Source organism: Anguilla rostrata, chromosome 7 (genome assembly GCF_018555375.3).
Source record: "Anguilla rostrata isolate EN2019 chromosome 7, ASM1855537v3, whole genome shotgun sequence".
Classification (NCBI taxonomy): Eukaryota; Metazoa; Chordata; class Actinopteri; order Anguilliformes; family Anguillidae; genus Anguilla; species Anguilla rostrata.
In genome coordinates this window covers 55,719,797-55,731,960 of record NC_057939.1, presented here as the reverse complement: position 1 = coordinate 55,731,960, position 12,164 = coordinate 55,719,797, and the positions used below count along the sequence as shown (strand labels likewise).

The window sequence follows — 12,164 nt, the reverse complement described above, 5'->3', positions numbered from 1 at the left end:
CAGAGTGGACTGACAGGCTCCGCCACCTGACTGTAAAAGGTTTAAGCGCCTCCCCTCCGAAGTCACATGCAGATGACACACATTTTAAATAAGGATCTCCCCCCCCCCCCCATGTTTTTCTTTCAAGAGAACTGATGGAAGCTGTGTTTTCCGACTGATCTTCTCAAATCAGCATTAACTGAGCTCAGTCATCTCTCCCCAAATAAGCACTAACTTGTACATTTTCTTGATATTTTAAGTTTGTAATATTTTTTCCTGACAAGGAAAAACATTCATGATTATGAACCAGTTCATGACAGCATGGTGAGCATTTTGGTTATATGATCTCCATGGGCTGCATTTGACGTGACGTGGTCCCAAGTTAATATGTGCAGAAATGTCCGATCTCTGCATGAACCAAGCTGTACGAGGCAGGAATTGTAGTCAAATGAAATTTATTTTAGTAAGAGAAGAGATTTATTTTTCTAAAGAAGGAGAAATATTGTATACAGTCACATCGCAGTATGGTGAAGTGAATTAGTATGTTTAGGGGTCATCTATAAATGACGACTGTTTTGTAACACCACCCCCTCCCTCCAAATTTTCTATTTGCACGCATTACCAAAGATGAGTTTACAGTTCAAGGTCTGACATAATTTGTTTTTGCCAGACATTTCACCACGTGACACTAGCCATTAAAGCAATGTCAGCATCCGACTACAACTGCAGTTCAAACAAACAAACCGTAATGATCTGACCCTACGTACAGTTAGACTACAATGGAAAATATTGATTTGTAATTTGACCATTTGATAGATGGTGCCTCAGTGTAGGATGATATTGATGTCACAGCAGAGCTGAATCTGTTACCGTCGTTTATTTTCCGAAAGTGGACGCGCAGAAAACCGGTGGAATGCATCGAACGTTTGATGTTCAGCAAAACTAGTTGTCTGACAGCCTTTACCACAGCTCCTCGTTGCCTGAAGTTTGGTTGCTAGGGAACGCTTTTCCCTGACGATGCGCTGAAAGTCGCATTCTGCTATGTTTCGCGTAATTTCATGCGATATTAATTTGGACATTTATAGCAGAATGTCTTCCCTTCTCAGATCACGCTGCCATAACAAAGCCTCAAACACGCTCTTTCATCTGTAAACAAACAGACGAACTAGACCGGGGCATGCTCCATAAAAGTGATTCATGGCGTACGAACATCTAAATCACGAGCTTTTCTTCTTCTCTGTTAAACTGTGGGGCCTGTTCATTGCCATTTCAACTAGTTCAGCTTACACACACACACGCGCGCGCACACACACATACATTATTGCTTCTGATGGTCCTTGCTGAATGCACCTACCAAAGCTAGAACACATTTCTCCAACAGTATATGTCTATTCTCATTTGAAATAGTTTTTTTTTCACATTTCACGTGTTTTGATGTAGCGTACGTGCTACTTTTTGGTACAACCGCAAATGTCTGTGACTGAGTGATGAAGTTACACCATTGGTCGGCCGAGTTATGAAGTTACACCATTGGTCGGTCGGTCCAGCCATATACTAGGTTTTGACCTGGTCTTGTTTATTTGTGAATGATCAGCGGTGCCAGTGTTAACCGAATGAAGCACGTTAGTACAGAGCTCTGATACAGTTAGCCGGATACAGCTCTGATACAGTTAGCCGGTTAAATCGCGTAATGTCCAGGTTAAATCGCGTAATAAGTGAGCGAGTGCGTTCGCCAGCTTTCGGTTCCGAGATCCAGCCGCAGTCAAAGTGCCGTGACCAGAGACAGTTCCGCGGCCGTGACCTTGTTTGTTTACTTAAAGTCGGTCCCGAGGAGATGTGCGTCTCTGCGCGAGCGCTGGCTGTCCTTGGGGCCTCCGGTCTGACGTGGCTCACATCCTGTGCAGAGTTCATCATCCTTGAGCGCCCAAACGCGGCTTCCTTCACTTAAAATGGAGGAGACGTTTCTGTATGGAGCAGCCTCGAGTCCCACGCTTAACCCCTCACCCCATACTACCCTCCACTCACAGCGCTAATGGATCAGACAAGTAAACATGCCTCTAATAAATCTCACCATATTATAGCCAAGAGCTGCCAACAGAACTTCTGCCCAACAAAGCACATAGTTATTGATACTCTCCTCTCCTTGTCCTTGCTGTAAGCTCCCTTTTCAAATATAAGCACAGCCCCAGTATTGATTTGTTCTTTTTATTATTATTTTTGTTTGTGTGTTTCTTGGCTTCGTTTATTATTTTATTTTATCGTCCCTCTTTTTATTGTATCAGCCCACTGAAGTGAATTTGGGGTTTTTAAAATGAAAAATGTTTTTCAAGGTGGATATATCTTACCACTAAGGATGTACGTTTATATTTTTCTGCGATTTGGTGGCTCCCTATAAGTTAGCTGTGTATGATATTCTAAAGGACAGGTTAAGGTAGATTGAAAATGTTTTTCGTGTATTCAAAAAAGCTAGAGAAGTTCCAATGAGCTGAATTCATTATAAAGGTTCTTGGAGTGTTTGTAGGAGACTGTGTGATATATGGCCGTTCCTACAAATGCCAAGCAACTGGTGAAGGTGTTCGTGTCCCACTGAGCCTTCAGCATCTTACCATGGCTTCTGTATCCTGTTTGTCAGAGAGAAGAAGAAAGACAAAACTCCGGTCTGTTTATCTATAGATTCCTCCAAAGTCCGGGAGCTTGTGCCAGCAGCGCTAATGTAGCGCGGTACTCATTGGATGAGCAGTGTTTGTGGTGTTCACGCTAGCTGTGCCGAAGCTGTGCTGTTTGCTCCTGTAGTCGTTTGAGGCGCGAGAGATTCGTTAGGCGGAGTCGACAAGAAACCCTAATGCAAGGGTTTGGCATTGATTCTTGGGCAAATCCAGCCATTAAACTCTGATGGGATATTGCACGTTCCTGGGTGGGCTGGTAGTCGTTTGAGCGAGAGCAGATGATGCTCATTTGCGTTGCTGTAGTGCCGGAGGTACTTAGGCCTGGTCCTGGAGGCCTGCAGTGTGTGCATGCTCTCATTCCAGCCCTGGCACTTAGCCGTCTGCTCCGGCTGGTCATGTGAAGCTCTGTAGAATGAGTGGACTTTATGGGGAAATGGGGCCTGGGGGATGGACACCCAGCTCTTAAACTGCAGGCCCCTGGCCATCATTGGTTTCTTGTCGCCATAGTTCAGTCCACCGTTTCTCTGCACACATGGTCGACCGGGTTTGATAACATTTGTATGTTTGTTACTGATGCTCTCTGGCATATGTCATCTGTATTGATAGACCGCTGATTTTATTTGTTTTTGTATGAACCAAGAGAAGGTTTGACTTTGTACAGATTTGCGCAGGTCATGCTAACTTCCCCTCTTCCGTCAGACTTCTCTGTTAGCGCAGCTCTGTAGTTGTTTCCATTTCGTAATGATGGTAGAGAAAATGTCCGCCAGGGGCCGTGCAGCCGAGGAAGATGGGTAATGCCGTGGGTTACAGCGCATGAGTGATGTCACTGATGAACAGTACTTTTAAGCTGTGTTGTCTTGCTGTGCCCAACATCTATGTTCCTCATTTTGTACAACCCAAGCTGATTTACGTATGTAAGCCAAATCACACTTGGGAAAGTAAGTAGTGCTCATTTAAGCAGATATTTACAAATATATAATTTAGTTAAAAAAAAACAATAAAAAAAACTGGTTATTTAAGTGGAAGATGTTTTTTAAGTGACATTGATGTTGGATAATTAAGTATTTCATCCGCTGCTAGACAAACACTCGGCTCAACAAACACTCGTGTGCTTGGATGTCCTCCTAAGGTGTATGTTCGTCCCCAGCTTGTTTTCGTGACATTAAATTATTTCATTTCTTAAAGGAAAAGATGCCTCTTCTGCCTGTTTGTTACACTTTTCTTTTTCATTCTTTTTTTAAACAGGTTGCACACACCTTCCCATAATGCACTTTAAACCCTGAGAGAGGGGAAAGCAGACAAAAAAAATAGAAGCTAAAAATGAGAGTAATTTTTGCAGGTGTGGCTGTGTTAAAGGGAGCTGGCTTCGGAGTGTGACGGCTCCTCGTTCTACAGTTGCCTCTCAGCTAACACCACCTCACCACGTTGCTTCAAACTGTAGCAACTTTATTTAATTCCTTGCGACGTGACAGCGACGTGAGCGCAGCGTTGTGAGGACGTGGTGGTTGCTGGGTCTTTGGCAGGTGCAGAGAGCCTGTCCTGTGTTTATCCAAACTGAGTCCTTGGTAGGGGGGTTGTTACTAATGTTAATGTTGAATATACCATCCAGCAGAGTTATATCGCTATTTTGTTACATAGGAGAACATGTAAATAATGTGCAGCCGTGTTGATCTACTGTTATAGTAAAATGTTGCACGTGTATGACTCAGAAAAAAAAAAAATGACTGTGAGTTACAATAAATTTTATTGCAAGTTTTTCATACCTGGGTCTGTTTTTTTTTATTGCTCGGTCGGGCTCCACCAATGGGGGCTGCTTGAGCAAGTATGGAAAATGAAATGGTACCATTGTACGATTAAAACAATATCATGGGTGTAACTTATCTTATTCATTATGAGACCGCATTGCCATTTCAGACTTTATTTTAACACCCTCTGTTGGACGCAAGCAGTGTATCCTTTTATACTCGATGCATGAGCCTTACAGCACTTTTCTGTTCTGCTGTCCCCCCGATTTCAGTGGCGAATGTGAGCGGGGGAAGAGTACGCGGAACACGAACGCCATTGACACTAGCGCCTGCCCGTCTCTGCTGGATCTTCAGTGCTTTGCCAGAAACGCCCGCGTTTTAATAATCTGCAGGCGCAAGTCTGCGCGTTGCGCTCGCTGCCGCTGTACGGTCGCTCCCTAAATCAAACGCGCCCGAGCGAGCGGACGGCTTCCGCGGGGTCTGCTCGCGGTCGACAGCAGCACCCCGGTGTCACGTGGCACAGACTCGCTCGCTCAGAACCGGCCGAGTAGCGACGTGTGTTCGGTGTTCTGCGCCATTTCAGCTGACCCCTCGGCTGAGACATCTGGTTGCCTAGGCGATTGGGGGGGGGGGGGGGGGGGGGGGGTTGGTATGGGGCAGCGCTGCAGTAAGTCAGGAAGTGCTGGCCACCTGGCCGCCTGGCCGCTCTACGCACCGAGCTAAAAACGCAGCTGTCACTGGGGGCTGCAGAACGCGCACTGGGGCGTCATTGTGAGGGCAGAACAACGCCCCATGGTCCTGCCAGCCACCAGGTCCCAGCCCATTTCTCAGGGGGGGGGGGGGTGCTTGTACGACCCTTTGGGATATTTAACACGGCCGCCGGGAGCCTTATATCACACCGGCTGGGAGGTGGAGGAGAGGAGCGGAGTAATGGAGGGGATAATGTGTTCTCCACCAGCGGAGTCAGGAGCAGGCTGGTTACAGGGGCACTTTGTCCGAATTCAGACTCGCTGTGATTTACGAGTGCCGCGAGTGGAAAAAAGGGCTCTTCGGTAGGATGTCTGGCTGTTTAATAGAACACAGAACACGTCTTTCCACATTGGCTCATGCGTCATTGAGGGGATAATGGCACGCCTTGCAAACTGCGGAGCTCTGTGTGTGTAATTCTCAGGCTGCATGTGAATGCACTTCCGTTGTGCTGTAAGAGCAGAAATTCTGTATCTGTAAACCTGCCCTGGGCATTACACACTTCTGAAGGAGTCTAAACCAGGAGTACCTTAATGGGGGGCAATGAGGGATCTGTTCATGGGGCCAAAAATCCCTGGTGGTGTCCTGCTCACAACACATTTTTTAGTTTAGTTTATTATTTGACGATTCACTTTAAAAGGACAATTACATGGTTGCAAAGACCATTGTATATGCGCAATTAAAAGCATCAAGGATAACACAAGAATGTCACGACTTATTTCCATTGTGGTCCTTGCTGTAGCTAGATAAGCATATGCTGCTGCAATATTTAGTACATTTTAGGCACATATTTTCTAACTAATTCAAGTGGGTAATAAGATATAATATCACACCACAAAAGAAAGTAATGCCAGTTTTCGTTTTTTTTTTTTTTTTTTTTGGAACGATCCAATGAAATCATGTGCCCTAAGGGATAAGTAGTGGAGGAAGCTTAACAGTGCCCTCTAGTGGCTGGATTGTTTGAGAATTACCAACTGCCCATATGAATCAGGTTGTTTAATTTCACTTTTCTTTTAGTGGAATTTATCATTATCACACGGATGTGTGTGTGTGTGTTTCATAGATGTATGAAAAACTTGTCAAATATCAGAACTCTCTATGAGTGTGAAGCAAACCTAAAGAAACTGAGGCAACAGACTGTTCACAGGAGTGAGCCGGTTTCCGGTGAGATCCCTTTGCCCTCTGTGGTAATGAGAGTCCTGGGGTCGCACAGAGATACAGGAAGTGTGTTTTATTTATAGATGCCTTCGCCATTATTTCCATTTTTATACACACAGTAACTGCTTCCCTGTTCACTTCACTGACTCAGTCTTTGAATACACATTTAATCGGCTAACCCTGATCCTAACTTGTGTTTCTGCGGTATCTCTGTGTGTGTATGTATGAAAGTTAAACAAGTAGAAAAGTCAAGACAGAGGTACCTATGTGTTCACCATGTTACTATGTACTGTTACTATGACACCAATTGTGTTTTGCTTGATATACACAGTGGACATGTGACAAGTTGCCTTCCCATGAATCCTTGGTGTGTGAACGTTTCCATGGCAAGAGTGTGACATTCAGTTGCTCTTATCTCCACCAGAGGTCAGTACAAACCAATATTTACATTGTGTCATTTTTTTCCCCTATTACTCCTATTTTCCTTGGCCTACATTTTTTTAGTAATTGTAAGTGAGCGTGTTTGACCTTTTGACAGTAAAAGTAGCTGCTTTGAACAAGCAGCTTGTTCAGCAGTATGACTTCAGAGCCTCATCTGTGCTTTATACCAGCTAAATTCTCTATGGCACAGTGCCATGCGCTAGATGGGTTCACTGGGAGATGATTGAATGGAAACCATGTATTTACTTTCATTTCTTTCTATTTATGTGCAACGTTCTCTATTGGAAATTTTTGGAAAAAATTTTTTTTTTTAACTTTGATTTATATACAAAATAAATGGGAACAAAAATAAAATAATTTTACAATTTCTGAAATTACAAAAAAAGAATGGACTTGTCAGCATTATTAACACAGTGTTCTGTGTGGACTGCCCTCTTCAATTCATACCACATTTTTAATTAAGTTCAATTCTGAAGAATGAGATTACAAAAATATGCTTTTATGACCAGTTAATCATCCCCTGGTTAGGTTTAGGCATGTCTGGGATCATTGTCTTGCTTAAAGCTTAAAGTATTTACATTTCACTCATTTCAGACTAAGCTCCATTTGGGGGCTTTGAAAAAAATCTCCTGTGGTTCACTTCATTAATCACCTTTATGAATTCAACAACCACCTTCTATTCTTGTTTTTCTACATTTGTAGAGATTGTGTCTTAAGTCTTTCCTCATAACTTAGTCATTTCATCCCAAGAATCAATTTAGTTGCACTTCTTCATATTTCTTTCCCCCCAGAATTTCCATATCTTTTTAGAAATACTCAACAGTATAAACATGATCAGGCATGGGTAAGGCATCTTCTCTTGTCATGTACGGTATACTCAATAGCTTTTGCTGTGTGTCCTAGCATAAAGTTTGCCTTTTTGACTGCTACAGCACAATGCCTAGGTACTGGCAGTCTCTGATCAACTACAGCTCTAAACACATGGCAATTTAAGGGGCTTTCTGTTCATTCTTAATACCTCATATTCAGCGAGCAGTTTGAGCCTTCCTCATAGAGAGCTGAGGCAGGGAAGAGGTTAAACTCGCCCCTAAACCTGAAACAGAGCAAAACTGTGGGTCCAGCCCCATTTCCACACAGATTTCACATCACAACACAAAATGAGTCACAGTTTCATATGTGCATCACTAAAAGTACAGCCAAATATACATCACTAAAAGTACAGTCATAAAATTTTTTCAAATGAAACCACTTTCCAGATGTGTGGCATGATTGTTTTATTTACAAGGCTGGGAGAATCCCTTGTCATAGAGGACTTTTATCAGTGAAACCGAATGCGTTGTTCTCTCTCAGGTACTTTTTCTCCTGTAATTGGTGGGAGACAGAGCAGAAGCTAGCACTCATTGTTTGATCTTTGACCTTTTTTTAATACCTCCATGTATATTCAGCAACACAAACAGAATTGCACAAGCATGAAATCAATAGACATGGGCCTCTATCTGTGAAGGAAAAGCAATGTCAGATGATAATGTATAGACGTGTGAACACTATATACTATAATTATTTTCAAAAGATGGAGTTGTAGGTATTGCAGCTGGTCGAATATTACTGACAAGGCGATCTCCTTATCACCTTATCCCCACCACCAGCACATAGTGAACTGCAACCCAGCATTGTGGATAAACCCATTCAATTTGATATGCCTGACTGGTATAGTATGGTTTCAAAATACCAATGTGTAACTTTGATTACTTCCAGAAAATAAAGCCCCCAGAAAAAAACACACATGTTTATTTAGTTCCTTAAATTAAGAGCAGGAAAGCAACTCTGTGAGTTCTTCCCCACCTGAGAAAGCACCTTTCTGCCAGAGACGTTTTTCTCTCCTGTACATGGAAAACACCTGAGTACACAGACTGAACAGTCAGTTCAATTAATTCCAAATCAATGCGGAGCACTTTGGCCTGATAGGTACATGCACTTGTATTACGAACGCATAGGTTACAAGAATTGTAATAAAACGATGTACGAACGATTTTTTTTTTTTATGATCCTGAGCCAGCAAGGTGTTATCATGTGTAGTCTATGTAAAGAACTAAACTAAAACTCAGCACCAGCTGATTGAGGGGGTTGTTTTCTTTGCTCAAATCTTGTAAGCACTTCCAAAATTGTATTGCCTTTTTTGTTAGATTTCCATTTTTTGTAGAACTTCTGTTTGCCTGTAGGATTTTACCTGCGCAACACTTAACAGCCTGCCCCGTGTTGTCCGACTTCTGACACGCTGGGCTGCTCATAGTGTTGTTGTCATTACGCGCCTGTGCGGTGGCGCTGCGGAGTAGTAGCATTACACTGTAATAGCGAGGGTTGCATTGTGTGGGTTTTTATTGCCTTGTGAAGTACCTTTTGCGGCTGACTGCCTGCCCTACGCGCTACGATGGAAGAGAAAGCCGGAGGGGCGGGCTGATATCATTTTATCTTTCATTGCTGAATTCAAACAGTAGTATTCTACCAGCTGAGCAAAGCCGTCACACCTGACTTCCTCGGCGCAGAATCGACAAGGGCTCATCCATCGCGCATCTCCGTTGTGGGAATCGTACAGGATTTTGTTTCCTTCATAGCCGACATCGTTCTAATGTTCGCTTTTGATTTTTAAAAAATATAATTATTTTTATTTTTTACATTAAATAGCATATCGGTATTATCTCCGCTGTGTCGAGGGTTCAAAAGGTTGGTGATAGAATTTGATACTCCCGCTTACATACAATAGGGATTCAGTGCAGACGGTGCATATGGCTAACGTTAGCTAGCTGCTAAGGCTGGAAGTTGAATGCACGCTTGGTTTATTCCTACAATGGGCAATGCCCCAAGACAGATAACCAGCAAGCAAGCAAGCTTGCATGTGTATAGCTAACTTAGAAAATGTATAATTAAATTATATATTGAACTAAATTGATATTATTAGAAAGCGATATAGTTATGTTCGGCGTGCTTCGCCAACAATGGAGCAAGCGAGCCAGCAGCGTTAATTTCTTACTGTTCGTTATTATTGGATAAATAAAATCGGGCGATGCCTTTAGCTAGCCTACGTTAGCTAATTTAGCTCATTCGCTAGCTAGCTGGATAACTAATAGCGTTTCTCTCAATGGTGTTTCCCTATTATTGTGGTCAACTCTAGGTAACAGAACGGTGGCCGTGTGCACTGGGTTTGATGTCCTTCTAACAAAATTAATGTGAAGATGTGGGTGAACCCGGAGGAGGTTTTGTTGGCCAGCGCGCTGTGGATCACGGAACGAGCGAATCCATATTTCATCCTTCAGAAGAGAAAGGGACACGGAGAAGGAGGCGGGGGACTCGCAGGTAAGCACGGACGGCTTTTGTCTATCAATTATTTAACGATGCCAAGTTAAGCAAGTAGGTAGCTAATGTTACGGCGTAATAAATACACCGTGCCATCTGTCAATACAGATGTGTTTGAGGGCGGGATGTCACATGTCTGGTACGTTGCTGTGTCGGTGTGTGTTAGACGTGCGCAAGGCACAGGTGACAATGACGAACGGAATGCCGCTGGGCGACATGCCGAGTATCTGGAGCGTCGAAAAGAGCCACCCATTAAATATCTAAAACTGTTTGCATTTCATAGAATTGTTATGCACCAGATTGCTCACACTAATCAGAGCCACAGCAAGAAATCTGACACCTGAAATTACACATTTTAGCAACTGAAAATGACACATTGGCCCACTGTTCGCATTGGTTCGTATATAATAAAGTGTGTGTATGTGTACACACACACATCGCTTGGCCGTCAGTGTGAAAGAATTCTTCTCTAGAAAAGCCTCCTCTGCAGCTTCATTGGTTTTTTCAAATCTGTGGAATACAAAGTCATTCCAAACCATGTAAGGGATACTGCAGATGTGGCTGTAGTATGTCTGTCTATGGGTGGATGCATGGTGGGAGTATACAAGAGTGATCTGAATCAAGAAAACTCAGAACAGGATGGGATGTCATCAGGATGACTGTAATACAGACGAAGACTGATGGATTGAGTGGAGACGGTGCTCACTGACGTGTGGGTACTTGTGCAAGCAGTGTCTCATGTCATACACACATGAGAATGCGTCATCAGTAATTAATGACATCTGATTGCTGCGCTGATTGGCTGTTGTGATCTTCCCTTTGTAGGGGGTTACGTGAAGAGATGGTTTGTCGTGCCCATAGCACGTATTCCTCCACCGGGTTCAGGCTGCTGAGTGTGCCCTTTCTTCTGTTTGCTCGGAGACAGAATTGATAAGCAAAGCAATAATAATACAATGTTTTACAAAGAAATAACAATGAAACAATCGAGACGTCTGTTAGTTTTCTGCATGGTGTCCATGTTGTCCGTGGTAGTGTATTGCGGTGGACAAAATCCAAGATAATTGGGGATTTCTTTTCTTTTGACTTCTAACTTGCCGTGTCAGAGACAGAGACCAGATCTGTTGAATTCCTGCAGCTTATTTACTGCAAGGCTAGAGGCACAGCCATCTTAAAAAGTGAAAGATTGAATTTCTGGGTTGAGTGGCGGTGCTTTTTTGCGCGCGCGTGCGTGCGTGCGTGCGTGCGTGCGTGCGTGTGTGTGTGTGATGTCGGTGGGGAGAAGGGCACGGCGCTGGGGATGATGTAATGTTTATGTAAATGTGCACCAGGCTGGTCTGGGCACAGAGCGAGCTGCATTCAGTGTGCCAGTCTCTCCCTCTCTCTCTCTTTCTCCCTCCTTTCTCTCTCACACTCTCTCCCTCTCTCCCTCCCATCGCTCTCACACTCTTTCTCCCTCTCTCCTCTCTCTCACACTCTCTCCCTCTCTCCTCTCTCTCTCACACTCTTTCTCCCTCTCTCCTCTCTCTCACACTCTCTCCCTCTCCCTTTCTCTCCATCCTCTCTCCCTCACACTCTCCCTCTCCCTCATCATATCCTTTTCTCTTTCTCAGGCTGTAGTGGGAGTTGTGTCAGGAATTGTGTCCTGCTGAATCCAGTGAGCTGAAACACAGAGCTGGGCACTGGAGAGGCTGGTGGGCTGGTCTTGGCTCCAGGGTTGTTCTGTTGTTGTCACTGAGCAGACTGTATCTTAGTGCCCTTGCACAAGGGAGTTTACTTGTACAAATCTCAGTTTCTGATAATAGGTATTTTCGAATGGAGAAGATCGTAAAATCGAAACAGAAGCCAGTGATTGGTCTTTCTGTTTCATTGTGATAAGGGCATGATTGGATCAGGCCTCAGTAGGATACAATAAGCTAGGCTAATCATTTGCTGGGAGACATGCAGCTCTGCTGGGGGAAGGGCAAGTTCTATTTCAGTGTTCATCTTAGGAGTCTGTGACAACAGCAGAGTCACACAGCGGTAGCTAGCTAGCCTCTCCCCCAGCGATGGACCCTTAACTGCTTGTTTGTTTAAAGTG

At 43.8% G+C, this 12,164-nt stretch overlaps 1 protein-coding gene across 1 annotated transcript in view; it reads left to right on the top strand.

Moving 5' to 3' along the window:
• The first annotated feature begins 9,030 nt into the window (after positions 1 to 9,030).
• The window catches only part of tbc1d9 (TBC1 domain family, member 9 (with GRAM domain)), a 28,501-nt gene continuing 25,367 nt past the window's right edge, over positions 9,031 to 12,164 (top strand). The window contains exons 1-2 of the mRNA XM_064345319.1: positions 9,031 to 9,457; positions 9,906 to 10,087. Of these exons, the coding sequence (XP_064201389.1) occupies positions 9,967 to 10,087 (121 nt within the window). The 5' untranslated portion in view covers positions 9,031 to 9,457; positions 9,906 to 9,966. The remainder of the gene's footprint in view (positions 9,458 to 9,905; positions 10,088 to 12,164) is intronic.